Source organism: Loxodonta africana, chromosome 2 (assembly GCF_030014295.1).
Source record: "Loxodonta africana isolate mLoxAfr1 chromosome 2, mLoxAfr1.hap2, whole genome shotgun sequence".
In the NCBI taxonomy this organism is placed as follows: Eukaryota; Metazoa; Chordata; class Mammalia; order Proboscidea; family Elephantidae; genus Loxodonta; species Loxodonta africana.
In genome coordinates, this window is record NC_087343.1 from 197,719,344 (window position 1) to 197,746,288 (window position 26,945).

At 53.6% G+C, this 26,945-nt stretch overlaps 1 protein-coding gene across 1 annotated transcript in view; it reads right to left on the reverse strand.

Moving 5' to 3' along the window:
- Positions 1-26,945, reverse strand: part of COL23A1 (collagen type XXIII alpha 1 chain) — a 431,409-nt gene that overhangs the window by 11,139 nt on the left and 393,325 nt on the right. The window contains exons 9-22 of the mRNA XM_064279723.1: positions 17,887-17,913; positions 16,338-16,364; positions 14,879-14,905; positions 10,161-10,277; positions 9,250-9,285; positions 8,797-8,823; positions 7,755-7,781; positions 6,090-6,143; positions 5,504-5,566; positions 4,956-5,000; positions 3,311-3,388; positions 1,606-1,659; positions 909-953; positions 19-108 (exon numbers count right to left, since the gene is read on the reverse strand). Of these exons, the coding sequence (XP_064135793.1) occupies positions 19-108; positions 909-953; positions 1,606-1,659; positions 3,311-3,388; positions 4,956-5,000; positions 5,504-5,566; positions 6,090-6,143; positions 7,755-7,781; positions 8,797-8,823; positions 9,250-9,285; positions 10,161-10,277; positions 14,879-14,905; positions 16,338-16,364; positions 17,887-17,913 (717 nt within the window). The remainder of the gene's footprint in view (positions 1-18; positions 109-908; positions 954-1,605; positions 1,660-3,310; positions 3,389-4,955; positions 5,001-5,503; positions 5,567-6,089; positions 6,144-7,754; positions 7,782-8,796; positions 8,824-9,249; positions 9,286-10,160; positions 10,278-14,878; positions 14,906-16,337; positions 16,365-17,886; positions 17,914-26,945) is intronic.

Sequence of the window (26,945 nt, forward strand, 5' to 3'; positions counted from 1 at the left end):
AGCTAGCCCAGCACGTACCGGGAGGCCAGACAGGCCCATCTCGCCTGCTTCCCCTTTGGGTCCAGTCAGCCCGGGCTCTCCTGGGTCTCCTTTTGGTCCTTTGGGACCCTGAGAACCACAAGAACAAAGGGTTAGTGTGCTCAGCAGGCATTCTCCCTTCCCACCCTGGCGGGCCCCAGAGCTGAGCCTTAGCCAGGCCAGTCAGAACCCTCTTTCCTCCTTGGGAGTCCCAGCGGCTGGAAGCTTCGCTGAATGCAGCAGGGGCCTAGATGGAGACAGGTGTGTGCCCCACCCCCGCCTTACTGCATGGGGCAGGGGGGACTGGGGCAGCCACTGTGGGGCACTCCTGGGGCTCAACTCAGTGCTCCCATCTCAAGAGCCAGCAGTAGTGGGAGCCCCCAGCCCCTACATCCACCCCTCTTCCACCAGCCACTGCATCCCTTCACTCAACCGATTAACACCCACCATGTGCTGTGCACTAGGGACCCAGTGGTGTCAGGTGACACCCGGGACATTCTCAGGTCCATGTAGGATTCCACCCACGCATATAATTATAATAATGACAGCAATACATTTGCTAACATTTGTAGAGTATTTGCTGACGTGTGCCAGGCACTGCTCTAAGTGTTTTACACACATGGGGTTATTTAGTTCTCAAGGCCCCATGGGTACTCTCACCTCTGGGGGAGGAGGCTGCTGCTGCAGGAGACAGTGCATACCTAGGGCTAGGATGTACCTACAGGTGGCCTGGCTGCAGAGCCCATGTTTTTTACCCCAATGCCCCACCCTCTCTCCCACTGGGGCCTCTCTCTAGTGCTACACACATGTGCACACACATGTGTGCGCACGCACACACACTGCCCACCCCAGGCACCAGCACCACCCCGGGGAAGCAAAGGCCCAGAGACCTTCTCTCCGTCGATTCCAGGGGCACCAGGCAGTCCGAGCTCTCCCTGGGAGGGAACAGACAGGAAGAGTATGGTCTGCTGAGGCTCCAGAGGGGTTTGCGGCCGGGGGCTTGGGCCGGTGCTCCTTGCCCTACCCACCATGGCACACGATTCCTGGGCTGGGTCCCTGGGCAGAAGCTGCGTTCCTGCAGTCAGACCTTCAGAAAGGCGCCCACTGCTGGTACTGGATACTCCCCTCCCTCCATTTCCTCAGCGACCTTTTGGCGGTGCAGCCCACAGGAGTAATCTATGGGCCACATGGCACAGATTTGGGAGCTGAGGCTCCAGGTTTAAATGACTTGCTCCAGGCCGCACAGCATAGGAATGAGGTGCCAGGAGAGACCCCACCTAACTTCAAAGTCTCGGCATCTTCTCCCGAGGGGAGTGGGCAGAGGACGAGTGGGTCCGCCAATAGGAATGGTGACATCAATCTATGGGACTGCTGTGATGTCATGAGGAGCTGATTTATGGGGTTAAACGTGTGAATGTGGCTTTCCAGGGAGTAGCCAGGGCTCAGGAAGAGGGCACCCAGCTTGGTTAGAAAGGAGCAGCCTCCCAGAAGCCAGGCCAGGACTCCAGGACAAAGAATCAGAGGGGACATTGAGGAGGTGGGGGGAGACAGGGAATGTGGGGACCACAGAGCTGCATCTGCACTGACCTTGGCTCCGGGGATCCCTGGTGGCCCTGGGGGCCCCTGTGGCCCGGGAGGACCCTGTGTGCAAAAGTCAAGCTGGTCACTGCTGCTCACCCCTCCACCCTGGGAGCCAGGTGCCTGCCCAGTTGGGCTGCAGCAGGACTCCAGGGCCCTGGTAGCTGCACTCCCTCAAGTCAGACCACATTGCATGTCCGCTTGGTCTAGTCCCTGTCTTGTGGGAGGTCAGGGAGGCAGCAGCAGCCATTGGCTGAGAAACTACAGTGGACGCTGCCCATGTAGGGCCCAGAGTCCCTCTGCCCTCAGAGCTAGTCGGCCTCAAGTATACATTTCTTCACAGCACTCCCCTGCTTAAGAGCCTACGATGGCTCCCCATTACCTCTTGAAACAAGCTAAAATCCCCAGCTGATCAGCCAGAAATCTTATCTCCACCAGTCGTCCTGTCTGCCTCTCTGGGAGCCCTCTGACCACTCCTGCTCCATCCCTGTATGTCAGAGTTCCTCTGTCTCACTGGTAGGGAAGGAGGTCTTCTGTGTCCCAGGTCTGACTCCACTCCCAAGCTCCCCTCTGACCAGGCTTCCTGCAGGCTCGCCATCACCCTCTACTCAACACCTCGACACCCTCCCCCCAGGATGGTCCAGCATCCCCCTCTTCTCAGCCACAAACTCAAGCCCTTCCCTAAGGCCAAACCCCTGTTAGTCCCCAGCCCGCAGGCTCTAGGACTCTCCTCTCTTGAACTTGCCTTCCTTCATGCTGGCATTTCCACAGGTATGTACCCGGCTTCACTATACTTCCTGCACTCCATCCACCCCTCCTCTAGGCCCAGGCCTGGCCCCTACCTCCCAGGTAGCCTCTGCTTCCAGCTGTCCCCTCGCCCACTGGCATTCACCCTCTACACCATTCCCCAGCTAGTCTTCCACCAATATGATTTTGTAAAATATTACTTGCTCAAGAACCAGCTATGGCTCCTCATTTCCCACTGAATTGAGCCACCATCCCAGCTTGGCATCTGTCATCTGGGCCCCTGCCTCTCCTGTGGTCACAGAGCTCCCCCTGAGTGGCCCCTGGCCGCCTGGGCACACCATGCACTGTGTGTCCACTTGGGGCCATGCTACTCCATGCAGGTCCGGGTGGGCTGCAGTTCACATCAACATGTACTCCTCTGCAGCTTGGGGGAGATATCTGGAATTGAAGTTCAAGTGGAGCCCACGCAAATGCCCGGTCTGCTCTCTGAGAGCCTCCCCTGCCCAACCCCAGCTGTCTTCCCTGGGAACTGTGAGCAGCTGGCACCAACGTTTCCACTGGGGATGGGGCCTGAGTTTGCCAGACCCTGGGTAGGTTCACAGGCCACACACCTCTTGGGCTCCTGGAGTAGGTATGTCACTCTCACACACACTCCAACAGTCACTAGAAGACCCAGGAAGGCCCCAAGGAGGCCTTGCTGAGACTGGAGACTAGGGATGGCCCGAGGGTGTACTTCCCTCTCTGCTGTGGCCTGAGGGGCTCAGCCCTCTTAGCCTCGTGGGGTCTCATGCAGCATTAATTTCCTGCTGCCCAGTGCTGCCTTATCAGGCACCTTGAAAGGTTGGGTCTTTGTACTAAGCTGCCTCTGCCCTGCCCCTGTGTAATGAAGTGCAGGATGAATACACGTCTGTAATGAGTCCCTAAGGAAATGAACAACCCCCACATCCCCGTCTGCCAGGGACTCTACCTTAAGGGCATCCAAGATCCTGCCATCATAGTCAATCACCACAGTGTCTCCTTGCTCACCCTTGAAGCCCGGCAGGCCCTGTGGCAGGAAGAAAACCAAGTGTTTCAGGGAGGAGCTATGTTGGCAGGGCAGCGGGCAGCCTGTTTGTGTTTCCACGTCTACAGAGGAGTCCGACAGGGGAGCCCCCATGCCCCTGTGCACTTGTGTGTGGCCACCAATGTACGCCTGGCTCAGGTGGGCCTGGTGGACCTCTCCCACATTCCTTCTTGGCACTTGTTCCCAGACTTACTGATAAAATGCCCCCAGGGGTCAGGCAGGTGGGCCTAGTGCCAACTGAGGAAGACACTGCACCCTGCCTGGTCTGGAGGGTAGCTGTGATTTGCCTTCATGTGAGAATTCAAGCTCACTGAAGCTTGATTCTTAAGTTTCAAAAAAACTAGAAATCCTCACTTTCATGTGAAGTTCTTCAGATTTTTAAATGTTGGCAAAAACTCCCACAAAAACTCTCCAAAACACCATGTAGGCCCAACCAAAGCCATGTGCAGGCTGGATCTTGCCCTGTGCCACCATTTTACAACCTCTGGTAGAGGCTGCACAAACCGCACACTAAAGTCCCCATTCATTCTTGGCTACGAGTGGGTGTCTGTCCAGGCACTGTAGGCCCAGGCGCCTGCTCACTAGTGGCCGACCCAGCCCTCCCCTTCTGAACCTCATTTCACTACCGAGGCTGATCTTTGTCTGGGGAAAGTGAGAGGCTGTGAGTGCCTTGGTTCAGGCCTGAGAGTTACCTGCCAGCTGCCCACTGGGCACTACTGGCCTGTATGGAATTGTGAGTTTGTGAGGAACTTCCATACTCAGCATCTAGCCTAATCCCCAGGCGCCTGCACAACCAGGGTGTGGGCTTAGAGCTATTTTTTAAAGGAGAAAACCAAAGCTCTGGGAACATGAGGGTACCTGACTACTTGAGGTGAGAGCTGGGATCAGGATCCCACATACCAACATAAAGGTATATTAACTCAACCAAAAACTAAACCTGTAGCCGTTGATTCCAACTCATAGTGACCCCATGGGACAGAGTAGAACAGCCCCATAGAGTTGTGATCTTTATGGAAGAAGATCACCAAGGTCTTTCTTCTGCAGTGCTCCTGGGTGGGTTCAAACCACCAACCTCTAAGTGATTAGCCGAAAGCGAACTATTTGTGTCCACTCAGGGACCTTAAAGGTACATTAATAGGGTCTGATTAAAAACAATCTGAGCCCAGCCACAAGCTGGAACCCGGTGGCTGTGCTCCCAGCAACAGGGATGAAACTTGGTGTGGAGTCAAAAAAATGGCACCCAGTAGGCCAGGTGCAGGACAATCAAGGACCTAGGTTTGAGTATTCAAAGAAGAGTCTAGAAGGGCATACACTCAGCTAGGGAGGGAGAGGAGAAGGGAGAGATTGGAACTCTTAATTTTTATACATCCTTACTCTAATGTTTTATCAAACGCATGTATTATGAAACCAAAGCAAAAATCACTAATGAATTATTTAAAAAAGATTCCTGTTGGTGTAGCTTCCTTGCTCTGGGCTCCCCTGCCCTCCTCTGGAGTCTTGTGGGGACAGGGCCTTCTGAAGCTTTATGGCCCAATGGGAGGCTGCTTACCCGGGGCCCTGCGGCGCCATCTGTGCCTCGGTGGCCGGGGTCCCCCTGTGGAGACATGTGGTTGCAGCTACCTGAGTGCCTGGCTGAAGCCAACGGCTTTCCACCCCGACTCTGCCTCAGACCCCCTCTTTCCCAAAGGGCTGTGTGCTGGTGCCCTAACGGCCCCATTTACGTGAACAACACCCAAGCAAGGGGACTTCTGGAGCTTGAGTGGGAGGGAGGCCTCAGTGACCCTCTCCTCTGCCTCACATTATATGGAGAGAGGGACACTGAGGCTCAGGAGGTTCCACCCCTTGCCCAAAGCTCCCTGGTGAGTTAGCAGCAGAGCTGGGCTGGGATGGGGGCCTCCTCACTCACCCAGATTCACTGCCACATGCCCCCCAGGTAAGCTCTGATTGGGAGTGCAAGAGGACCAGCCTTGCCCAGACCAAAACCAAAAAAACCCATTGCTGTTGAGTCGGTTCCGACTCATAGCGCCTCGCTCAGACTCCCTGCTTAAAAGGGTCTGAGCAGGGCTTGCAGGCACTCTGCAGCACACTCTACATCACCTTTGGGCCCGGGGCGCCATCCACGCCTTTCTCTCCTTGGGGACCCATGCTCCCTGGCTCACCCTGAAACAGAGACATTCACATGAGAAGGAGCACGTGGGCCTGGCTCTCAGGGCCTCACAACTAGGCCTCCTGGTACGGGGGGCACCTCAGGGCTCTCCCAGCCCCAGGTACTCAGGACACAGCCACCACCTTCTGGTTTGGGTCTTGGCACAGAGTTGGGGCAGCTCAGGGGCTCATTCTGGAGGCAGGTTGGCCAGGATTTGCTGGCCTTTTTGAGGGGTGAGGGGGAGTGAGGAGCGAGGACAACACTCCAGTCCCTGGCTTGGAAACAGGTCAAAGTGTGGGGCCACCTGTGACAGGACCCAGGAGGACCTGAGGGTGTGGGAGGTGAGCGGCCTAGGTGTGACACCAGCCCATCGGTGAGCAAGCAGGTCCAGACTCTCCTGCTGCCTCTCCATGGCCTGCCCTGGGCACTAGCCCACGACCTGTACCTGGAAAAGGCACAGGAGAGGGGCTTTACAGACAGATAGGACCCCTGAGAGATGGGAGGCAGGGGGCTAGTTGGGGAGGGGCATGCACCTACCTTGGGCCCTGGGGGTCCAGGAGGCCCTGGCTGGCTTGGTGTCCCATCATCCCCCTGAGGAGAGAGCAGCTGAGGCCACAGCCCTTGGCCTAGGATGCCCCTAGCACAGGCCTCCCCCAAGTGGTTTTCAGAAAAGCCCGGGTGCGGAGTAAGGGATAGGAGGTGGGGTAAACAAAGCTGCTTTCCCCCTCCGCTGTGACCCTTGTCCAGTCAAACCAAAAACCCAAACCCATTGCTGTCGATTCTGACTCATAGTGACCCTATAGGACAGAGAACTGCCCCATAGGGTTTCCAAGGAACACCTGGCAGATTTGAACCATTGACCTTTTGGTTTAGTGGCCAGGCTCTTAACTACTATACCACCAGGGATCCTTCTCTAGCCAAGAACCATGCTTTTCTCCTCAGAAATCTTCAGTGGCTCCCCACTGCCCATGGGCTCAACTCCTCCATCTGGCGTTCAGGCCCTTCATGACTGGTCCTCAGACCTCTCTGGCTTCATGTTCTGTAGACCCTTCTGCCCAGCCCTCCCCCCACAGGCCAGTCCCCGGCAGTACCCAACTGTTCCCTACTCTACACACAGGCCAGGTTGCGCCATGTCTCTGCACCCTTGCACATGCTGTTCCTTCTGCCTGTGCTGCCCCCTCCTCCCACTCTACCGACCTTAAACACCGCCTACTCTGGGAGACCTTCCCGGACCCTCTGGTGGTCAGCTGGTCCTTCCCTTCTCTGGACTCCCCAGCACACCAGCTCACTCTTAGTACCAGCACTTATCACACTAGGCTGGGGTGGCTCCCGCTTCCCTTCTCGTCCCTCTAGCGCAGAGGTGGGGTCTCATCCATCTCTGTCCCTTGCCCCCACCAACCCAGGGCTCAGCAGGTGTTTGCAGAATGAATGGATGGACAGGTGAAGGAGAGAGTGAATTTATTCATTTGGTTAACAAATATTTTGTGAGTGCCCCTACAGGCTAGGCAGGTGAGGTTCCTGCTTAGATGGAGCTGGTATTTGGGTCAGAGAAGGCCAACAGAGAAGAAATATTCCAACAGATACACAGCACATGTCAGGAAGGAGGGCAAGTGTTGAGAAGAGACTATCAGAGGCAGGAGAGAGGGGAACTGGGGGATGGCATGCTTCTGTCAGTGGCCTGGGAAGGTCTCCCTGAGGAGGGGGCAGTTGTGCTGGGACATGAATGAGAAGAAGGTTGGGCCATGGGAAGAGGTGGGGAAGATTACCCCAGTTCAGTGGTCCCTGAACTTGAACAAATATCAGCATCATCTGTAGGGCTTATTAAACACAGGCCTCTGGCCCCATCCCCAGTTCCTGATTCCGTAGAGTTGGGTGGGCCTGAAAATTTGCATTTCTAACAGGCTCCCAAGTGATGCTGATGCTGCTGGTCTGGGGTCCACATTTTGAGAACCATCGTCCCTAGCCCTTAAGTGGGAACAAATTTGATGTGTTTGATGTTGGCAAAGAATGAGTGAGTGAATAAATGAATGCCTGACCTCCTTGAGCCACAGGACAGGGTAGCCACCCTGAACTGCACCTGAAGAAAAGGGAGTCTTCCCCTCATAGGGCGGCCCCATACTCACCCTGTCACCCCTTGTCTGCCCTTCTCCCCAACACTTCCTGCCACCCCAACCAAGAAGCTCCTCCACAGGGCCCCCTCACCTTCTTTCCAGGAATGCCAGGCTCACCCTGAGGGGACAGAATGGGGCACAAGGGAGAGGTCAGAGTCACTGGAGCATGGCCCAGACCCCATGCCTCTTGGTCATCTGGGAGAAGTGGCATCAACTCCCCATACACAGGGCCAGCCCAGAGACCCCAGGGCCCCTCAGACAGTCTTGGATTCCTCTCCTGAGTACAGTCACTCCAAGTCAGAATGACCCTGGGCAAGTCACTCCCAATTTGACAATGGGGCTGTGTGAGGGTTAGAGATAACACATTGAAAGGCTTTGTCTTGTAGAAAGTGTGCACTGAGTGGAGCACCTTCCCCTCCCTCCCCCTTCCTCAATCCAGGGCTCCAGCTCCTCCACGGAGGACCTCAGCCTCCCTTTCCAACCCAGCAGGCACTGCTCAAGGAGGCAGGAAAGAAGAGAGCTAACATCTGGAGAGGGCTTCAAAAGCTGACATGTTTTGAAAACATCATGATGAATGAAATAAGCCAGACACTAAAGGACAAATATTGTATGATCCCACTTATAGGAAATGTCTAGAAGAGGCAAATGCATAGAAACTAAAATTTACTGGAGGTTACCAAAGGCTAGGGGTGGGGGGGAGGAGAATGGCAGTTATTGCTTAAGGGATACTGAGTTTCTGTTTGGCGAGATGGAAAAGTTTTGGAAATAGATGGTGATGATGGTTGTACCATATTGCGCATGTGCTTAGTGCCACTGAATTGTACGCTTACAAATAATTAAGAAGGCAGATTTTATTTTATACACGTTTTACCGCAAAATTAAAAATGAAAAACCTAACGTGTTTGACTATTCCATCCTCACAGCCCTGTCTGAAGATAAGGATGGGTTTATTATGCCCCCATTTAATAGATAAGGCCCAGTATGATGAGGTAACTGGCCTGAAAGTCACAGTTAATGTAGAACTGGGACTGGAACCTTGTCTCCTAGCCTTGCTGCCTTGGTCTCAATGGTGGTGGTAAGGGAGCCTACCCCCACCCAGGTCTGGGAAGGGACGGGGAACGAGAAGTACTCACCTTGGGCCCCGGGGGTCCTTCTGGGCCCTGGAACAAGAAAAGAGAAGGTGTTAAAACATACTCAAGGCAGCTCCTGGGCCTGTCTTTATTATGATCCTCTTTTGATAAAGGGGGAAACCAGGTCCCAGGGAGGCTGAGGCAGGGCTGTCGAGGGAACCGGGGTTGTGCCACTAGCTCCAGGCCTGACTCCTGGGGCTTGGGCAGCTTCTGTCCTAGACCTCAAGCAGTGAAGGGTGGGCTGCAGACTCCCTCACAGCAATGTGGGGAAATTTGATCCCACCAGGGCTGGCACCTTGCTCACCCATTTCCCCACCATTCCGTGTAGAGGGGCAGAAATGGTGGGCACACATGCATGCCCACCCAGTCCTAGGTGTGTGTGTGTGGGCAAGGGGCTTCCGTGTCTGGGAACCACAGTGTGCCAGCTTGGGCCTCTGAAATGCCCTGGATACTGACCATCTCGCCTTCTTGTCCGGACTCTCCTTTGGGGCCCTGGGGAGGAATAAGATGTTAGCAGTGAAGGGATGCACGGGTTTCACATTCACTACGCCCTGATTGCGTGCCCAACCCTGGTTTGGGCCTCTAGGTCATGGTTTCAAATCCTCCTCACCAAAACCCCAAAAAGCAGATATGATATTTTTGTCCCTATTTCACAAGTGAGAAGGTTGAGGCTCAGAGTTTCCATGGGGAATAGACGAGCCAATAGAGCAGCTGCCTTGAGATTGGCCCCCTGGTGGCAATTGGGTGGAAGTGCTGGCTCTGCATTGGATAAGGACAGGTTGATTCCAGCATGGGTTAGGAGAGGGGTAGAAGGCTGCCCAGGCTCCAGGGTTTGGATTGGGAATATGGAAGGAAAACTGATGCTAACAAATTAGTATTGGGGAGAGAGAGAGCCACAGAGAGTGAGAGAGAGACATACAGAGAGACACAAGAATAGGAGTTGGTAAGGACCTGCAGAGAAAGTACCCATGTATGGGTCTCAGGGTCAGGACTGGGATTGAAATTGCAACTAACGTCAGGGTTAGGGTCTATTTGGGTTAGGGTGTTGAGGTTAGAGTCAGGGTTGGAATCTGTAGGGGTCAGGGTTGAGTCTGGAAAATAGTCTGAATTAGGGGTATGGATGAGGATTTGGGACTGAGTTTGGGGTCAAGGTCTTAGTTAGGGTTACAGTTAAGCTCGGGTTGGATCTGGGTTAGATTTAAGGTTTAATTGGGGTAAGGGTCTGAGCTGGGGTTAGGGTCAGGATGGGGATTGAGTCTAGGGTCAGGGGTAAGATCTGAATTGGGGTTGGTTCTTGGGTTAAGGTCTTGGGTTTTGGTAGCTGTGGGACTAGGTCCTGGGTGGTCCGGCTCCATGCCCTTTCTTACCGCTGGGCCTTGTGATCCCCTGGGGCCATCTTTCCCAGTGTCGCCAGGAGGACCCCGAGCTCCAGGGGGACCAGGAGGCCCTGGGGGCCCATCAGCTCCATCCTGCCCTTGGTCTCCCTGGAAGACATGGGGCCTAGTATGACTTTGAGGATGAGGGGAAGGGGATCCAGCCTCCAAAGAGAGGCTTCCTCAGATGGGCAGCCCCTATACCTTCCCCAGCCTTTAAAAAAAAAAAAAAAAAAAAAGGGCAGGCTTAATGGGCAGGGCTTTGCCACTGGGCCTCTTGTCACTTCTTGGCGGCCACACCAAGGGGCAGGTCTTTATACCCTCGTGTGAGAGGCCAACAGAAACCTTCCCACTCCAAGGAATGAGTCAACTCTTTAGCTCACTAGTGTCTGGTGCCGCAGGTGCCACATGCTAGATGTGGGAGAAGGCACACGTGCCCAGCCAGGTCCCATCTTTCTAGAAAGGGGACTACGATTCTCCTGAAAAACCATCCTGGCTGGTCCACTCCTGTACTCTCAGGCGTTTATCCCAGAGAAGTGAAAATCTATGCTCACACAGAAGCCTCTACACTAATGTTCATAACAGCTTTATTCGTAACAGCTAAAAGCTGGAAATGGCCCAGATGTCCTTCAACAGGTGAATGGTTAAGCCAACCGTGCTGCATCCACACCACGGAATACTACTCAGCAATAAAAAGGAGTGAGCTAGTGACGCACATGACAACTTGGACGGATCTCAAGGGAATTATGCTGAGTAAAGAAGCCAGTCTCAAAAAGTTACATGCTCTCCCATGCCATTTACATACCATTCTTGAAAGAACGAGATTACAGAGATGGAGAGCACATTAGTGGTTGCCAGGGCTTAGGGAGTGGGGAGGCAGGGAGATGACTGTGACTGTAGAAGGGGAGCATGAGGGACCTTTGTGATGGAACTGTTGTGTATCTTGACTGTGTGGGTGGTTACACGAATCCACACATGTGATAAAATTGCACAGAACTAAACGCACACACGCACTCACATACATACACGAGTGCATGAAAAACTAGTGAAATCAGAATAAGGTTAGTGAACTGTACCAACGCCAATTTCCTGGTTGTGAGATCGTACTACAGTGATACAAGATTTTACCATTGGGGAAACCAGATGAAGAGTACCTGGGGTATTATTTCTTACAATTGCTCGTTAATCTAATAATTATTTGAAAATAAAAAGTACAAAGAAAAAAAAAAGAAGTGGAGGCTCACACAATCTTTGTCATGCAGCCCCAAGACCCCAACTCTCTGACTCATGTTAGTACCAGGTCAGACCTCAGGCAGCCAGAGCCCTCGCCTTGTGGAGGGAAGACCACAGCACGACTGGCCCCTCACTGCTACCCTCGAAGTGCCTGCCCAACACTGGCACAGGTGCAGGAATGGGACCACAGTGCCCACAGTCCCCCACTTTCTCCTAAGGAAGAAGCTTTTCGTGGGCCAAGCCCCTGCCATTGCCACCTTGAGTGGGTGAGGCCTTCCTGGAGGTTTTCTTATTCAACCTCCATGATGACCCATGGGGTGCTGTTATGCTCCCATTTTACAGCTGGGGTGTCCAGGGCTCAGAAAGGGTCATCATTTACCCAGGGAGGAGTCCCCGGTTGGCACAAACAGTGTGCACTCGACTACGAACATAAAGGCTGGTGGTTTGAACCCACTTGCTTGGTAAGGTAGAGGGTCATAGAAAAAGAGGAAGACCCTCAACAAGATGGATTGACACAGTGGCTGCAACAATGGGCTCTAGAATAACAACGATCGTGAGGATGGCGCAGGACCGGACAGTGTTTCATTCTATTGGATGTAAGGTCGCTATGAGTCAGATCCAACTTGATGGCACTTAACAACAACAGTAGTGCCTCGGGAGAAAGGCCTGGCGATCTGCTTCTGTAAAGATTACAGTCAAGAAAACCCTATGGAGCACAGTTCTGCTCTGACGCACATGGGATGCCATGAGTCAGAATCGCCTTGAAGGCCAGGGATCACAGAGTTAGGAAAGGCAGAGCCCTCCTCCGGCCATCAAGGCAAGTGGACGTTTTTAGACACTTTTTAAATCTATGGCCCCTGATATGAAAGAACTCACCTCTCTAGCAAACTGCATCTACAACCGAATGAACTTCTTTTCCCAATTAAAAAACTCAGCTAAAGCTCTAAACCTCTACTATCAGACCTTCTGATTATTTTGAAATGGCCAGAGTCCTGACCAAAAGAAAGAAAACGCCAGCCAAAAGGAAAGAAAACTGACAGTTCTTTTGGGTCATGAAGACTTGGGGGTGGGAGTAGGTGTGGATGCTTCTCATTTCATTTAATGGAGTGTCAGGAGTAACTTGAAGACACCCCCACCCTTCACTGCTCCTTTCACAGCCCAGGGGCCCCGGGTTGGGAATGACTGGCCTGGACTGTACTCATTAAGGCAGAAAATGGATGTAGACACTTGGGCAGGTCCTAGGAGAGGTTCTTAGGTTCTTCCCCTCAGTTGTTTGGAAAATGATGCCGGCCACCTGCCTCCTTCTCCCCAGGGACTGGAAGGCTGAGGTCTACCCCAGAGACCCGGGGGTGAGTCAGGGGAACACGGCACACCAGCAGGCCAGGCACACTATGAGGCCAGTCTACCTTCAGGATGCGCAGATTGTACATGTGATGGTCTCTACTTATAAATCCCGGATGGAGCCGTGGAAAAACCGTCTGGTCAGGCAAAGAAGTTTTGTGATGAGAAAGGCAGGAGGGTGAGTTAGAAAGCCACAGATTATTTCTGGAGGCAAAGCCACATGACCCAGCTCAGGAAAACCAGCTTGGTGTCTGGGTGTGGCCAACTATACTCCACAAAGACGGCCACTATACTATCTCACATCCCACCGGCTCTTCTGCAATGCAGCCTTGCTTCTCTCCATGTGAGCTGGGTTTGCTTCTCCGCCCCTCGAATCTGGGTGGGCCTTGGGACTGAACTGACGGGTAGAATGCAGCACAAGCGATGCTATGTCCACTCTGGCTGGGCAGCTCCTGCCTCTTGGATGCTCTCTCTAGGAGCCCGGCCACTGTGCTGGGAAAAGCCCAAGTGCCAAGGAGAGCCATGTGTGGGCGCTCCCCAGCTGAGCCCCAGCCAACAGCTGGCCAGGTGAGGGCGCCATTATCTTGGATACCAGTGGGCTGACCTTCAGATGACTCCAGCCCTAGGTGCCATCTGTCTGCAGCCACATGACAGACACCAACCAGCCCATAAGGTCAAGGGAGATCATGATAAATCATTGTTTTAAGTTACTAAACCTTCAAAGGGCTGCTTCACAGGTAACTGGAACATCATGGGACCACAGGAAAGCTACCAATGAAGAGGGAGAGGGGCTTGGGAGGGGGTCTGCTCCCCCATGAAACCTGGGCCTGGGGAATTCTGGTCTATCGAGCAGTGGGCATCCCTGTTGGGAGATGAGCTTCCATATATCCACCAGAAAGAAGGCAAAAATTTTCCTCAGCAGCCATGAAACTCAGTCCAGGTGTCTTTTCTTTGACTTCAGGGAAATCTCACCGGCTTTCTGTGGCCCTAGCACAGAACACCTTTGTCTGTGGGGGCTCAGACAGCCCTGCTGTGATGTAAGCTTGACTGTCCTCATTGCACAGAACTAGGGCTCAGGGAGGGGCCCAGGTTTGTCCCAGGTCACAGAGCCACGAGGTCACAGAGTGGAGCAGACACCCAGCCCAGGTTCTCTGCACTGTAGTCCCACCTTCCTTTGCTCCCCCTCCCCCATTTATAGCATCCTCCTTGGGGCTCAGGCTGTTTCAGACAAGAGCCGCTTAGAGGGGCCCACTCGTTCCAGCCTTGCGCCCTCCAAACATGCTCACCCTGGGCTACGCTTTCCACCCCCAGTCTTCCTAAAAACTGGGGGAACGTCACTCTCCAACCGTTCTGCAGTGAGTCCCACCTCTCCACCTCTGGGGCTAGGCCTCCCACCGCTCTCCGGGTGGGGCTGTGTGGACATGGTGGGGGCCATGTGTCCAGGTCCACTTAAGCGATCCTCTGCCAGGACCCACAGTGCTGGGCCCACCCTGGGAGCTCCCTCCCACCTGGGATCTTCCACTTTTCGTCAGTCCTCCCTTGAGGAGCCCCCTAGCTCCCAGTGTCAGGGGTTGAGGGCAGTAAGTGGGCTGAGAGGAGACTCAGTCCATTGTTCTGTGCCAGGGGCTCGCTTACATGATTCCAATGAGTCTTCATGACAACTGTTTGGGGTAGTGGCTGTTACCTCATTTCACGGTTGAAGAAACTGAGTCGTGGGGGGAAAGCAACTTGCTCAGGGCCACTTGACTGGCAAGTGGCAGAGTTGAGTGTTGGAATCAGGCCCTCTGACCCCAAAGCCTTCACTCTTCCTGGGGGGCCAGCTGCCTCTCAGGATGGTCAGGCTAATCCATGCCTACTTGTCCACAGAGATCAGTGTGACCGGGACATCCTACCAGAGACCCCTCATCTGTGCGGGGATTGCAGCCGCAGCCAGACAAAGATGCCTGGGGCTTCCACATGGTGGCCACTTAACTGAAAACAGGCAGCAGGACAGAACCTGGGTGGGAAGCAGGGGTGGCCTCACTCACGGTTTTCTGTGACAAGCTACCGGAAGCTAGGAACCAGAAGAAACTCTAGTACGTGCATTATAACATAAAGCACACCATGTAGGGGGTGAAGGGGCCAAGCTCAGTTCTTACCCGGGGGCCAAAGTCTCCTGGTGAACCCTAGGGACATAAAACAGAGACACATCACCACTATGAGTATTTACTGACATGGACCAAGGATCGACAGTGTTGCGCACACACAGCCTCACTTAGTTCTAACAAAAACAACAGGAAGCCCCTAGCTGCACTGTACAATGAGGAAACTGAGGCTCACAGAGGTTAAGTGACCTGCCCAAGGTCACATAGCTAGCAGGTCCAGGGCTTGAAGCCAGGTGTTCTGTTATATGCTACCAGCCCTAGCCATTTGAGACCCCAGACATGGTGGTGCAGAGACAAGCTGCTCCCAACGTGTCCTCTCTGAATCCCTACACCTCAGACCAGTGAGAGATAGTAATGATAATTGTTATTTTAAGCCACAAAGTTTTGGGAGCTGTGTGTTATGCAGCGATAGACACCAAGACGCATTTCTCTCTAGTTTAAAGCCCCTGGCTTCATCGTTTCTATGACTGGGAGCATCAGTCAGGACCAGCAGGAATGTAATCATTACACCACCACCTGCACAATGCTTACCCTCTATGAAGAACACTTAGACCATTCCCTTGTGGAACCTTCCCCATGGCTCTGTGAGGCTGGCTTTAACTTACAGATGGGGAAACTGAGGCCCATGAAGCTGAGATGGTTGCCCGGTTGGTGGGGGAGCTGGAATGCAGACCTGAGACTCTGAACACCAAATCCGGTGTCATTCTCACTGCTCCATCACCTAGACTGTGTGCTGGAACCCTGCCTTACCTACCCAGCCACATCCCAGCGGGCTCCACCACCCACGATTCTCACTATCCTAGTTCCAAATCCCAGGTCGGAGGTGGAGGTGGCCCAGCCCTAGTCTGGAAGTGCCCAGTTGGCCTGCTGCACCAAGCTCAGCTCCAGCCTGTGGAAGCACAGTGCCCCTTCCTCCCCTGGCCCCACTGTGGGACACACAGGTCTCTTCTCTCCTTCTCCCTTCTAGGGCCATCAGCTGTCCCAGCCCTCCAGAGGGCTGCTCATGATATTAAGTGCCAAATGTCACCATGGTCTGCAAAGATCCCAGTGGTAACTCTCTGCCATCTGTTACCCTGAGGGGTGTCCTCCCCACAAAGGATACTATTAGGAGTCATTGGTCAATCATCCAGGCTCTCCTGGTGTTCCCATTTCATTATCAATTAATTACTTTGGAAACTTGTCATTCGGACAAGACTGTTCCTTTGAGTCTTGTTACACTCTGGTGCCAGGATAACTCGGGTTCAACACTCGGGGCACTTTATATTATCAAATGAAGCCTTATAACCATTTTAGGGGGATGGGCATGATTAGCTCTACTTTACAGATGGGAAAACTGAGGCTCTAGGAGGGACTGTGACTTGCCCAAGGTCACACTCCCGAATCTGGATTTGAAGGCAGTTCCCGGTGTCTTTCATTAGCTGACCATACTTGGACAGACTCTAGCAGCACTTACCTTTTCCCCTTTGGGGCCTGGGAGTCCCTGGAAAAGGAAGGTAGAAAAAACACAGGTGTGAGTAAAGAGGACTGGCTGATTCCCCTGGCAGCTTTCCTGAGGCTTGGAGGGCAGAGGGCCTGGGATGCTGAGCAGAGCTGTGGGCGGCCACACAGAAAGTTACACACAAGCTGGGAGCCCTTGCAGCCCCAAGGCAGGCCCATACCTCAGCCCTCAGCATGAGTGAGATGGGGGACTTGGGAGTCACTAGCAAGGGAAAGGGGTGTTTTCCCAGTTAGCACAGGTGCTAGTCACTCCTCCCAGAGCATAGCGGCCCCGACGCTCCATGCCACCCAGGAGCCCATGAGTCCGTGGATGGGTGGATTGAGATCCTGTCTCGAGATGTGTTCCCTCCACCAGGGCAGCAGCCCCTTGGAGTCTGGTGTGTATTTGTGGAGGGTAGAGTGGCTCCATGCAGAGACTAAGGTGGCTGCAGTCACTCTGACTTAGGGAAACGTGTCTCTCTTAATCCCACCAAGTGACCAGGCTTCTGGGGAAGAAGACCAGGCCCCAAGTTGGGGGTAGGCTGGGGCCGGCCAGCTTATGGCTGGCATGCTGAGTCAGGGACTGACCTGCTTGCTGCCTCCCATCCCTCCCGAACCATCCATCTTCCCTTCAGCCAGTATTTGCTCTTTCATTCATTAAACAACTCATCTGTCCAGATACTCAGTCTTTTCTTTCCTTCCTTTAATAATTCACAGACCATCAGTCAACTCTTCAATCATTTGTCAATTCATTCATTTCTTCATTCACTTGTCTGCCCAATCACCATGGGTTTACCTACCCATTAACTCTCCTTTTCCACACATCCAATTGTCTGTACAATTATTAATTCCATTTGATCATCCATGTCTTTCCATCCATCCACCCGTCTGCCCATTCATCCACCCATCCATCCATCCATTTGTCCATCCATCCTTCTACCCATCCACGTCTAACCATCACCCACTCACCCATTTATCCCCCGTTATATCCATCATCCATCCGTGTATCTATCCATCCATCCATCCACCCATCCATCCACATTCAGTTGTTTACTTAGTTATGTTTATTCCTTCCTGCACATCTTATTCATTCTGCTGAGGGTGTTTATGGGCCACAGGCTCCTGGTGTGTGTTGAGAACTCCCAAGCCCAATGACCACCATCCATATCTTGAGAATGTTCTGAGGGAACATACCTGGGGCCTGCTGGGGTGGGAGGAACTCAGGATTTTTGAAGGATGACTAGATGCCAGGGCCTGTGCTGTCCATAGTCTTCCACGAACCCCATAGGATCCTTCTGAGCAAGGCCCATTTGACAGATGAGAAATCTCAGGCTTGGGAAGTTAAGAGGTCTGACCAAGGCCATACAGTCAGAGGGTGGAACTGGATTTGAACTCAGGTTTGATTCCAGAGTGGCTTCCTTCTGTACTGTAGTGGGGACCCCTTCCCTCTGGTACCACATGGTCCATCCCAGCCCTATAGTGGCTACCCCATCCCAGAACAGCTGAGAACCACCTGTATCACTTACAGGCTTGCCGTCCAGACCCAGCGGCCCCTGGAAAGGAGAGAGAGCAAAAGTCACATGTGGAATAACATTTTCTCAACATTTAATGACCTAGATGTATTTGTATTGACAAGAAAACAAGGCCTGGTCTGAGTCAGGGACTGAGTCGGGTGGGGACTTCTGTGTGTTGTTTATTGCCCAGAATCCCCTCTGCTGACAACAGAGCTTCATTCTTCTCTAAAGACCACCTCTCACCTCAACCCACGAGTGTGGGTGTAGCTGACCCACCTGAAGCTCCAGGGTGGGCACATGACCATGTTTCTTCAGCCAGCCAGGTGCCTGAGCCAGGTGCCTGAGTCAGGGATGAGCACGGGTACCCCCCTGAGCCAATGAGTGCTAGGCCTGGGACTCCTACCATGGTGCTTTGGGGGAAAGAGGGTTCTTGTCTCCTCATGGGGCTATGCCTGGAGCTCTGGGGGCTGCTAGGCAGCTTGAGAAAGAGCCAGCAGAGAGGAAAACAGAGCGGAGTCAGAGAGAAAGACAGGGCATATGGGCTGAGTGGGAACTACCCCTGCACTATCCCTCAGTTTGGTGCTAATACACTTTTCTGCCCTAAGCCAGCCTGAGCTGAGCTTCTCCTCCTGGTGACTGGGGGAGTCATGAGGACACAGGCTCCTTCAGTTCCTGGCATTGCTGCAGAAAGGCTTCGAGAAGCCAAGTAACACAAGGACAACTCAGGGACATCTGGGCCTCTGCAGCGTCTGCAGAAGGACAGTGACCACTGCCCAGTGGTTCCCGTGAGCACCCCTTCATTTGTCCACCTACCCGCTCATTTCACAAAGCGTTGCCGAGCCCCACATCTGTGTGGGTGGAGAATCCAATGGGGATCCTGCCAACCAAGTCCATCCAGTCCCTACCAACTTCCCTGTTCTCCTCTGACCACCTTCCCCTCAACCTGTATACACCTTACCCCAGACCCCAGGAAACATTCCAGGAAGCCCCCATGTCAGAGCCTTTGAACACCTGACCCACCTGCTGGGCACCCCGTCTGCGTTTGTGCATCTTCAGCACCATTACCTCCTCTTCCATGAAGCCCTCTAGGTTTCCTCACTCCCCAGAGTCAGGCCATCTGTCCCTGTGCCCAGCACACATTCTAACGTTTGTACAAAACACAATGTATTGGAACATGTGGTCCACATGAGTCTCCCCCACTGCACTTAGGAAAAGGGTCTGATGATGTCCCTGCATCTCTGGAGCTTGGGTGGAGCCAGGCACAGAGCCCCAACCTGGTACTGTGTGCTGAGTCAAACCAAGGACACAGAGCCGGGAAGGTAACCCGTGTGCAAATACATGTGATGCTGTGTAGAAGGTGGGCTAGCGGCCAGATAAAGGGTCTGCTGGTTCAGAGCAGAGAATGTGCATGTCCAGCTGGGAAAGATTAGAGAGCTGCCTTGAGAAAGTAACCCCTTTTCTGGACATAAAAACTGTGTGTTTGCGGGGATGGGCATTTCAGGCTGAGGAAAGAGCCTGGAGGGGAGACGTTAAGGAGCCAGCGAGCAGAGGAGCAGCTTAGGCCTCACATCTCTCACCAGCCCCCCAGCCCCCAGGCTCTCCCTCTCAGCCTTCACATGGATGTCCCTGTCACACCCTGTGGCTCCACTGGCCCAGCACTGGAGCCCTTCATGGCCAGGTAAGGCCTGTGCTGTGCAGCCACCCTGTGCTCCTGCCGTTCTTCACGTCCATGCTCTCTGACTTCCGGACATTTGCACGGGGCTGTTCCCTCTGCTTGCAATGGGCTTCCCTGCCTTCTCCACGTGGGGGAAGCCAGTGCACCCCTGTAAACGACAGTCCCTTCCTCCCCTCAGCAACAAGCAGCTGGTCTTTCCTTCCAAGGTCAGGTGGTAAATTGTTGGTGCCCCTGGCTTGACCTCCAGACTGCCCGAGTGGAGGCAGTAAATCTGCCAAGTCCTAAGTTGATATTTGATCAGCTACTCTGTGTGGGGCTCAAGGCCAGGGCCTGGGAATCAGGGTGATTCTGAAAAGTGGTCTCTGAGGGCTTTTGGCCATCAGTGTCATGCCCAGCAGGGGGTCTGGTCAGGCGAAGGCCTGGGGGCAGGTAGGGTCCCCAGGAGAGGGGAAGTGGGGTCATTTCAGTCTTGGGGGTCATCCTCCAAGGTGAGGGCCTCAGTCCTGGACTCCTTTCTCCAGATCCAGCCTGGCCCAATCCCGGATTCACACACCCATGTCCTCCCCTCTCGGCAGCGTACCCCCACAGATTTCAGGCCCTCCTGGGGGCCCCACGCACACTACAGTTTCTCAGATGCCACTCACCCAGCTCCACACTCTCAGATGCCACAAAACACGCAGGCCCAATCCCATTTTGGGTTTCTTCTAGGGCTCTCCCCGCACTCAGTCTTTAATTACCACAGTGAGCCTGAAAGGAAGGTGCTATCATCCCTATCTTACAGAGGAGTAAACTGAGGCCCGACATGGGGAGGAACTCACCCAGTGCCACGCAGCCAGAACAGGCTCGGGGTTTTACTTCTCTGGGCTCTTTGTACTCTAGCACTGGCCATGGCCTCTGCCTGGATTCTAGTCCAATCTCCCCCCTCGAGTCTGCCCTCCATACACCTCTGTTCAGTGCCCTTCCTGCTTCCCACTGCCCATGAGCCCCCACCACCTCCAGCAGAGTGTCTGTGCCTGCCCTGTGTGCCTGGCCCTGCGTGTGCCCACGAATCCACTGAACTGAGCCAAGAGGTAGTGCAGACTTTACCCCATCCATAAACCTGAACAGATTAAAAATATACATATACTGCAAGCCACGATTACAAAGAGATTAAAGTACAACTTAGAAAGATATAAAGTTCTTTCTCCTTGATGTTTGGGAGGGAGGGAGGAAACACCGGGCCCTGCAGATAAATCACCTGGCAGCATCTGGGAATGAGACTGGCTTCAGGGCCTGGACGGCCTAATGAGTTCAAGGTGCCCGAGCTAAAGGCCAGAACACGAATGAGTGCTGGGTCCAGGGACCACAGAAGGAGGAGACTCCCCAGGGCATGCCTACCACTGAGTCCTGGCATATACGTCTGCCCTGGCTGTGCCCTAGGAGCAGGCCCTGCCCACCCCTGCAGAGGACGGAGCAGAGCCAATGGGCTTATCCAAGGGCTGGAATGCCCTGCACTGGGCGGTGCTCAGGAGCAGGGGTGATGGATGGAGGTCTGGGGCACCTGGTGTGGTGCCTCACAGGCCTTGCCTTTCTCCAGGGGTTCCTGGTCACCTATCACCCCCGTTTGGGAGACCCTCCTGGAACAGGTATCTTTGGAGCCTCTCTCACCCTGCGTCTGTGCCAGAGTCACTTGCAGAAAGAGTGCTGGGTCAGACAGACACACTTGCTCTGTGACCCCGGGCCAGCCAGTCAGCCTCTCTGATTCCCGGCATACTCCTCTGGGAAGCAGAGAAATAGTAATTACCTTGTAGGGTTGCAGTGGGGATGAAATGAGACTAGCCCTCAAGTTCAGTAATGGCTCATTTTGTTCCTTCCTCCACATAAGTACAATTTCCCCACCCCCGGGGCCTGGTCCAATCTTTGTTTGTTGAATGAACGAAGCGCTGAAATCACCTGCACCACTGCACACACAATAGATGACGACCTTCTCCCCAGCAGGCCGTTCTTACCCTGGCTTTACTAGTCTTTCCCCTAAGCTCTGCCACACCCACTACCTCTACCAGCCCTGGGGATTTGGAAAGTGCTGTTCCACTGTCTCATGGATGCACTGCTGTCCACCAGACTCTTTGCTGGACCCAGCTGTGCTTTCCCCTCTCCCTACCACTGCACAGAGTGCCCTGCCCCCACCTGTAGAACTCCTACTCATTCTTCAAGACCCTGCTCAAATGGCCCCTCTTCTGGGAGCCTCTGCAGAGAGGACGTGCATCGAGCCAGCCTGTCTGCCTCAGAGCTGGGCCCCAGCCTCATGAAGAAAAGCCCTGTGACTGTGCTCCTGGAGGCACGGGGAGTGGTCGGAGGAGGCAGGCTCTGGTATCAGACAGATCTGGGACCAAATCCTGGCTTACCCAGGGTTATGGATTGAATTGTGTCCCCACAAAATATGTGTCAACTTGGTTAGGCCATGAGTCCTAGTATTGTGTGGTTGGCCTCCATTTCGTGATTGATGTAATTTTTCTATGTGTTGTAAACTCTAATCTCTGCCTGTGGTTAAGGAAGCAAGACTGGGTTATGTTAAAGAGGATTAGGGTGGGATGTAACACCCTTCTCAGGTCACATCCCTGATCCAAAGTTAAGGGAGTTTTCCTGGGGTGTGGCCTGAACCACCTTTTATTTTACAAGAGATAAAAGGAAAGGGAAGCGAGCAGAGATGGAGGACCTCACACCACCAAGAAAGCAGCGCCGGGAGCAGGGCATGTCCTTTGGACCCGAGGTTCCTGCACAGAGAAGCTCCTAGTCCAGGGGAAGATTGATGACAAGGACCTTCCTCTGGAGCCAACAGAGAAAGCCTTCTCTTGGAGCTGAAGCCCTGAGTTTGGACTTCTAGCCTACTTGACTCTGAGAAAATAAATCTCTCTTTGTTAAAGCCATCCACTTGTGGTATTTCTGTTATAGCAGCACTAGGTGACTGAGACACCCAGGTACTGGCTGGCGACCCTGGGCCCGCTGAGGCTTCTCTGGTTCCTGATCTGTATCAGGGAGGTGGGCCTCCTGGCCTCGCTGACCTTGGTGTGTGGGCTTGGGGGGTTTTCTTGAAAGGGTGCGATGTGAGCTGGGAGAAAAGCATAAACCGCCCAGGGGCAGACAGCACAGAGCAAGCCTCCGTCCCTCCCCTCCCAGCCTCTCTTCCAGGAGGCCACCAGGAGTACCGGCTTCTGCTCTGTCCCTCAGGAAGCAGTCCCTGCCTACAGAAGCACATACGGAGGCCCCCCTCCCTTTCTTATTTTTAAAACTCTGCGTGGGCTGAACAAAGTGCATCTGTGGGTCCATCAGCCTTCGGGTTGCAGGAGAGTCTGGTCCTCAGCCCCGAAGGCACTTCACAGTCAGCCCTTCTCCCCCTGGGTGCCAGGAACAGCCCTGCCCCACGGGTTAGAATCTGGCATCACCCCCAGCCCTTCCCTGGACTGTCACCTGTGGCCTCTCCTTCACACTCCCCGGACAGCTTCCTAAAGTGCAAATTGGAATGTGTTGCTCCTGTGTGGAGCCCCACTCCTGAACGAAGCTGCCCAGACCTCCCAGCCTGGTGCCCACAGCCCCATCCCAGGACCGTTGCACCCCACCTCGCCGATCTCCACGGAGCGCAGTCCTGCAGTGGCTGCTCCTGGGGCGGGCTGCCCTGCTCCACTGCTAGGTCCCAGCCCAGTTCCGGGGTGTCGGCAGGGTTGACATTCAAGTACTAGGCACCCCGCTTCTCTAGAAGTATCCACTGTGGAAGGAAGCCAAGATATTCCCACGGCTTCAGCCCCAGAGGGGGAAACGAAGCACTGAAAGTGTTCCAAAGGCCAGATTTTGGCTGCCTCTTCCCGAGAGTGACCCCAGCCAGCACGACGCTGCCGTCTGCCGCCGACTCCGGGATCTCGCCTCCAGTGGGTCATTTCTGGGACAGCGTTGGTCCCCGAGGCCTCTTTCTGGTGTGTGAAGATCTCTATCACTGGCAGAAAGCCAATTTCCCTATGAAGCTGTTGTCAGTTGCCGTCAGATTGGCTCTGACATGGAGACGCTGTGCGCAACAGTGAGAAACCTGGCTGCCAGGTCCTGGGCCATCTTCACGACTGTTGCTATGTTTGAGCCCACAGTTGGGGCTATTGTGTCAGTCCATCTCATTGAGGGATTCCCTCATTTTTACCAACCATGATGTCCTTTTCTAGAGATTGGTCTTTCCTGATGACGCGTCCAAAGTAAGTGAGCTGAAGTTTCACCATCCTTGCTTCCTAAGGAGCATTTCCGTTGTATTTTTTTGAAGACTTTTTTTTTTTTTAGTTCTTCTGGCAGTCTACAGTATAGCCAATATTCTCTACCAACATAACAATTCAAATGCATCAATTCTTCTTCTGTCTTTTTGGAATCACAGAGCACTTGGCTCTCAGGACTTCAAGTTTTAAAAAGGGAGAATGACGGTTATAGTTTCCAAAGGATGGGAGAAGGCACAGTACGAACTGCGTTCTTGGGAATGCTCATGGCTGGGCTGAAGGCAAAATCATCTCCACTCCCCCGGGAAGCCCAAGCCCAGAGCCATGTGTGGTTTATCTGAGGTGATCTGGACCCCACGGACAGCACAGATATCTGCAGGCAGAGAATGCGGGGGCCTGGCTTTCAGAATGGAGCAACCCACAGCTGTGGCCTTGGGTTTGGAGGTGGCTCTGGACCCACCTAGGCAGGAATACCATCCCCAGGTCCCTGAGTTCTCTGTCTGGGTAAATGGCTGACTTTGGAGAGGACAAATGAGAGGTCTCCTAGGTAACAGGTGGTCACTGGAATCACTAAGAAAAGCCTCAGAGGGGATGAAGCAGCCAGACAGGCTGCTTGAGTAGCACCATGAGTCTAACCTCCACTCCCTGCCCACTGGGCTGGTGGACCCTGGGCTGTTAACAGGGTCTGCCCCCAGCTAGCCCACATACTACATTCTCTAACTGGGGTTCCATGGAACACTGTCCTGTAGGGTGTTAACAGGTTTGCCTGGGGAAAGGAATTACAGGGTCAAGTAAGTTGAGAAACACTGAGTTAAGCTATGTGAACTGGGTTTCTGTTCTGCGGGCCTTGTCAGAGCCTTCATTATGCTCTGTGAGTCTCTAAGACAGTGCCATTGCCCAGGGTCATTTGACCACACAGCTCAAGGCCTGGCTAACTTTTTAGCAAAGCAACTGCCGTAGTTTCCTGTGGCTGCCCTAACAAAGCACCACAAATTGGGTGGCTGAAAACAACAGGAATTTATTGTCCCACAGTTCTGGAGGCTAGAAGTCCAAATCAGGGTGTCTCTGAAGGTTCTAGGGAAGAAATCTTTCTTTGTCTCTCCCAGCTTCTAGGTCTCAGGATATCCTTGGCTTATAGATGCACCACTCCAGTCTCTGCTTCTGTTTTCACATGGCCGTCTTCCTCTGCATCTGTGCACCTCTCTGTGTCTCTTCTCCTTTTAAAGGATTAGGACTTACCCTTCTCCATTATGACTTCATGCTAACTTAACCAATCACATCTTCAAAGTCCCTATTTCCAAACAAAGTCACATTCACAGGTTCCGGTAGTTAGGACTTCAACCTATCTTTTTGTGGGACGTAATTCAACCCATGGAGCCCTGGTGGCATAGTAGTTAAGAGCTTGGCTGCTAACCAAAAGGTCGGCAGTTTGAATTCACCAGGCACTCCTTGGAAACCCTACGGGGCCGTTCTACTCTGTCCTATAGGGTCGCTATGAGTCGGAATCGACTTGATGGTAATGGCTTTTTTTTTTTTAGATTTTAATTCAACCCATAATAGTACCCGAGGTACAGGCTAAGTGACTGGTCTACAAACCAAGCATTTCCTTGGGTGGGAGGAAAGGCTCAACCTGGGTGCTCCTGAGAGGTGGAGGAACAACTCAGGGCAGAGCAGGGGCTGGTCTGAAGGAAGTCAAGAACAAGCGTGGGTGGTGTGGTGAGGCTGGACAGGGCAGGGTCGGGCCCAGGCTGTGTGCCCAAGCCCAAGCCCAAGCCAAGAACGAGGCAGTTCTGAGAAGAAGGGGCGTAGGGGGAAGAGAAGCCGGGCCACCTGTGGGGCAGAGCTGCAGGGGCTCTCTCCCGTTAAGGCAGCCCTTCCCTACCCCAGGAGTCCCTGGGTGGTAGCTGAAGGTTTGAGTCTACCTGGAGGCACCCAAAAGAAAGGCTTGGTGATCAACTTCCAAAAAATCAGCACTCGAAAACTCTACGGAGCACAGTTGTACTCTGAAACACGTGGGTCGTCGTGAGCTGGAGTTGATGCCACGGCAACTGGTATTGGTTTTCCGTGTTTCAGGCAATGGTTTGCTGACCACAGTCACCTCGTGCTCCTCTCCCTGCATCTATTATGAAGAAAGGGAAGGAGAGTGGCTCAGAGCAGGTTTCCCAGCAGGCCACAGAGTAAAGGGTAGGGCTTGGGCATTGTAGTTCTGGTTCAAATCCCTTCTCCGAGCCTCAGTTTCCTCGTCTACAGAATGGGGAGAACAGTCCACCCCTCCCAGGGTGCTCCTGAGGATCAGCTGTCCCGGCACAGGGTCTGCAGGCGCGCAATACTGCTCTTCTCGCGCTGCCTGATCAAAGCCGGGGAATCCACCAGAGGCTTTCAACGCCTTCTGCCCTCGGAGAAATGCAACAGCTGTTTACAAGCCTTGGTTCTGCATTAAATCACTCTTTTCCCCCTCGGAGCTCAGCTAACTCTAGGACGTTTCTGGATGCACCAGAAGAAAACAAAGCCCTTGGCTGCATCTGAGCAGCAGACTAGGCAGGCAGCTGCCCTGGGGACACGGCATGGGCAGAGCCCCAGCTCTGCTTCTAGGGCCTGTGTGCTGGTTCAGGCTCTTGCTTGATATCCCAGAGCCTCAGTTTCCCCATCTGTAAAACAAAGATCATGCTGTTCTCTTCTCAAATGACAGTTCAAGAAGGAATCTAGGCCAGGCCCCTTTGTTTCCTCTTCCAGCCCAATCCAAGACACAGGCAGCCGCATTGGTAGAATTGAGGTCTGCTCTGGCCCTGGGGCTGGGCAGCCCCGGGGAGTGACCTTTAAGTGACCTTCGGAGTGGTCGGGTGTGCCCACCACTGACATCTCTTACCTTCATGTGTTTGCACACATCCTCAGCCACCTCTTGGGGATATCTTCTAAGCAGGGTTCTGCACATCTTTTGAGAAATATTAACAAGTGTGGCCAAAAAAGGGAGGTTTCTTGGTGAAATCAGTTTGGGACACGGATTATGCTGGATTCAGGCCTGGAGATGTTCGATGCTGTTGTTGTTAGCTGCTGTTGAGTTGGCCCCACTCAGTGGGATGAAACGCTGCCCAGTCCTGTGCCAACCCCGTGACTGGTTGTGGACTGGACTGTTGCGATCCATGGAGTTTTCACTGGCTGATTTTTGGAAG